Consider the following 3,492-nt stretch of genomic DNA (forward strand, 5'->3'; position numbering starts at 1 on the left):
TTTTCATTAACACTTTTTTGCACGACGTAAGAATGGTTGAATTCACCACTATAGAAATTGCCCTAAGTCAAAACTTTAAATCTCTTTGGAAACCAAGTTAGAATTCATGCACTAAGTATCCTTTTATCCTTGTGTGGTTATTGAAGAGGAAGGAGGGAGTTGTGTTTAATCTATCTTATCTTTGTGTAACTTCCCTTTAGCCTTATCTTTTCCAACAGGTCGGGTCAATCCATATGGACTATCCATGACCCAATATCCAACACACACTGTCAGCTATATTTGTTTATCAAACCCTAAGTAAACATACACATTAGAACTAAAGGCTTGAATCTAGCTCATGCTGGAAATATTTGAGGAATTTGATGCTTAAATAACATTGCCATCATGAATTACTTCATCCGTCTTAAGTTATCTGTCATTTTTCTCTTTAACACGGCCCTTGAAAAATATTAATTAAAAGGGAATTTTTACTATTTTACCTTTATTTATGTCTTAAAATATAATTTATCTTCATTAAATATTTATTCTATTTATGTATCATCTCCCTCTTCAAGAACAATTATTATAATAGGTATCTATCCATGTATAGAAGTCTCTCAAAACTATTGGGTACTAGAATGGGTATGGTCATGTTGATTGTTGAAGTAATAGGTGTTGCTACACCTCATTAGCATTTAAAGAAGTGCTCATTTTAATGATACCAGCTGAAACTAGATGATTATAATCTGCCTATGTCAACTGGCTTGGTGGGCGGGCCCGGAATGCCCGAAAACTCAATTTATCCAGTAAACTACTAAGAATTCATGTAGCCAAAGTGGATTAATCGTATTTTGGGCCGGGGATTTCACATGCTGCCTAGTAGAGATGTAATTATTTGAAGTGAATTCTCTTCTTTTTTTTTGTAGTAGTAGTAGTAGATGCTATATTGATTCTTTTTCACCAAATATGATGTGATCCTTTCAAGATCAAAGATGTCTTCGTTCTTGATGCTAGCATTTAAATAGGGACAAACTCTAGAACCTCTAAGCAAAATGACTAAATGAGCTCATAGTAAATTGTACATTTGAGACGCGCTTAAGCTCAGAGAAGTTCAAGATACGCGCTTCGCCTTATTTAGGTTGCGCTTTAAAGTAGGCAAGGTACTAAGGTGTTGGCCTTATCGCCGAAAAGTTCTTTGACGACACTGTCCCCTCCTCTCCTTTCTCGGTATGTATAGCATGTCTTAAACAACATTTTCATAAATAAGTGCTTTCTAAGGGGCTTAGACAGTTCTCAACATGTTTAGCAGTGTAAGAAATGAACTGGTGAATTTTGGAGTTCCCTGAAATTGGTTAAATGTTGTTTGAACTTCTTGTTTAATTATTAAAAGTAGTTTCTCAAGTTTAAAAAGTTACTACATAAATGGGGGCAAGTGCACAGATAACCATTTTCAAGCATGCTATTTAGGGATTAGCCAGTGCTTATTTTGTCATGAAATTTTAAACTAAAAATCTTAACTTCAGGACAACTTAGGACGTTTTCGTCCAAAAAATTAAACTGAAAAACTAAAATTGGACGCATTGACTAATTCCTGAATAGGAGTCCGTGGTGTCATTTCTACCATAAATGGGTGTAAATATCTGGCTTTGGCTTTTATAACACAATTCTAATTTTTTTAGAAACAAGTATCATTATTTACACATGTATTGGATTCAACAAAATTCGTCGAACTTTTCTGAACACAAAAAACAACATAAAACCATATACTTGAAACAATATTATCATTTTTGCCTCTTTTGCTTTGCCCTTCGTTGTATTGCTCCTACATCCATCCAAAAGTTAATAATTCTTGATGCAACAGTAAGAGTTGCTGTATGGCCAAGTAAGAGGTCACATGTCAAAGTTATGGAACTATTTCTTTCTAGACATGTACACACTAACTTTTTTTCTTCGTCTAAACTTTATGTATAGCAGAAGTTTAATACACCAAACTGTTAAATATAAGGGCTCCAAGTCTTGACTGGAGGGGCACCAAAGGCCTCTGCCCTTCCATCCCTTGGATAGATAGAGAGGGAGGGCAGAGCTTTTGGTTTTTTATGCTGTCAAAGAGATAAACAATGATTTTTTCGTGTTGTCAAAGATTTGAATAATGAAAATAGATGGCGAGTGCCTGATCAAATTGTTCAGGTCATGTAGGAACAAGGTTCAAGTCTACCGGTCTGTTAGGATGCCTCAACTGCATACATCACTGCACTTCCACTTGACACCTATTGTAATGATAAAACGGCTGTCTTGTCTCGTCGTGTCGCACTCACCTCACCGTACCTCTGTAGACCTCTATTTACTTCCCTCCCCTAATCTCTTTCCAAGTCGCTCACCTGGAGCAAATTCCGGCCAATCTAATGCACGGATGGCCAAAAACACCAAAAAAGAAACAACAGAAAATCAGCCTATTTGCCTGTTTCCCTTTGTGTACAGCCCCACTCTGATCCCTCCTTAATCCCTATTACCTGTTACCTGGAGGAGGGAAGATGGGACGACGACGACGACGACAACAACAAAAATAACAACCCAGTAAAATCCCAGACCCTACCCATACTCCAAGGGAGTAGAGAGGTTGTTTCCTATACACCCTTCGCAAGGAGGGAAGATGGGAGTTAACATTTTTTTCTTTTTCTTGGACTTGTCACTTAGGAAGCACATATATTTCAGAGAAAGCCCATGCTTTGGCTTGTGAGAATCAACCATCAAATTTTGATCTAGCCACCAGACTCAGTTTTGGGACAAAAGTAGAGCATAACTGGAAGACTATGTACCGAATGCAACTTACACAAAAGTAGAACATAACCAAAGGCATACAATGGTGAATCACAGACTAGAAGTATTTGTTCAAAGGCGCATAACACATCTGAATTTAATTCTACGAACTGTACCGAAAGTTCCTTGTGTAACCGACGTTTGATCCATGCCATAGCCAACATTACAAACTCATGCCAAGATGCAGATCAATGAACAACTGGCTTTAAAGGATGTGCTCTTAGTTTCGACATATCCAAGTTTGCATCCAGCTCTTCATCTAATTCCCCAACAACACTTCTGCAACAATGAAGGAAAAGAACCTCATAAGGAATGCATTCTTATTGTTTGCTAATCACTATAAGCAACTCATGTCCATTCTTTTAGTATATGACGGGGAAGCAAACCAAGTACGTACATGTTGTCCCCTCTTATGATATAAAGACCTAACACGAGCTGTTGTACACCTTCCTGCATATAAAAAATAGCACTCAGTATATCGAGGATTAACGAATTAACGACTGTATGAACGAGAAAGAAGGCAAAAGGGATACTTCAGAAAAAGCAGAATCAAAGTAAAAATATGAGTATCCAACAACAAACACTGTTCCAATTTGAGCATCTATGTTTCACCTCTATTGGGCTGATAGGAAGTACATCCAAGTTGCATATCCAAAAAAAAAAAAACGGGGGGGGGGGGGGGGGGGGGGGTTTCGG

The 3,492-nt window shown here is 37.5% G+C and overlaps 1 protein-coding gene across 1 annotated transcript in view; it reads right to left on the minus strand.

Moving 5' to 3' along the window:
- Positions 1-2,669: 2,669 nt before the first annotated feature.
- Positions 2,670-3,492, minus strand: part of LOC109217957 (sm-like protein LSM8) — a gene marked incomplete in the record, with an annotated part of 16,958 nt that continues 16,135 nt past the window's right edge. Inside the window, 2 exon segments of the mRNA XM_019382260.1 lie at positions 2,670-3,075; positions 3,194-3,246. Coding sequence (XP_019237805.1) covers positions 2,985-3,075; positions 3,194-3,246 — 144 coding nt within the window.

The sequence above is a fragment of the Nicotiana attenuata genome, unplaced genomic scaffold, assembly GCF_001879085.1.
Source record: "Nicotiana attenuata strain UT unplaced genomic scaffold, NIATTr2, whole genome shotgun sequence".
In the NCBI taxonomy this organism is placed as follows: domain Eukaryota; kingdom Viridiplantae; phylum Streptophyta; class Magnoliopsida; order Solanales; family Solanaceae; genus Nicotiana; species Nicotiana attenuata.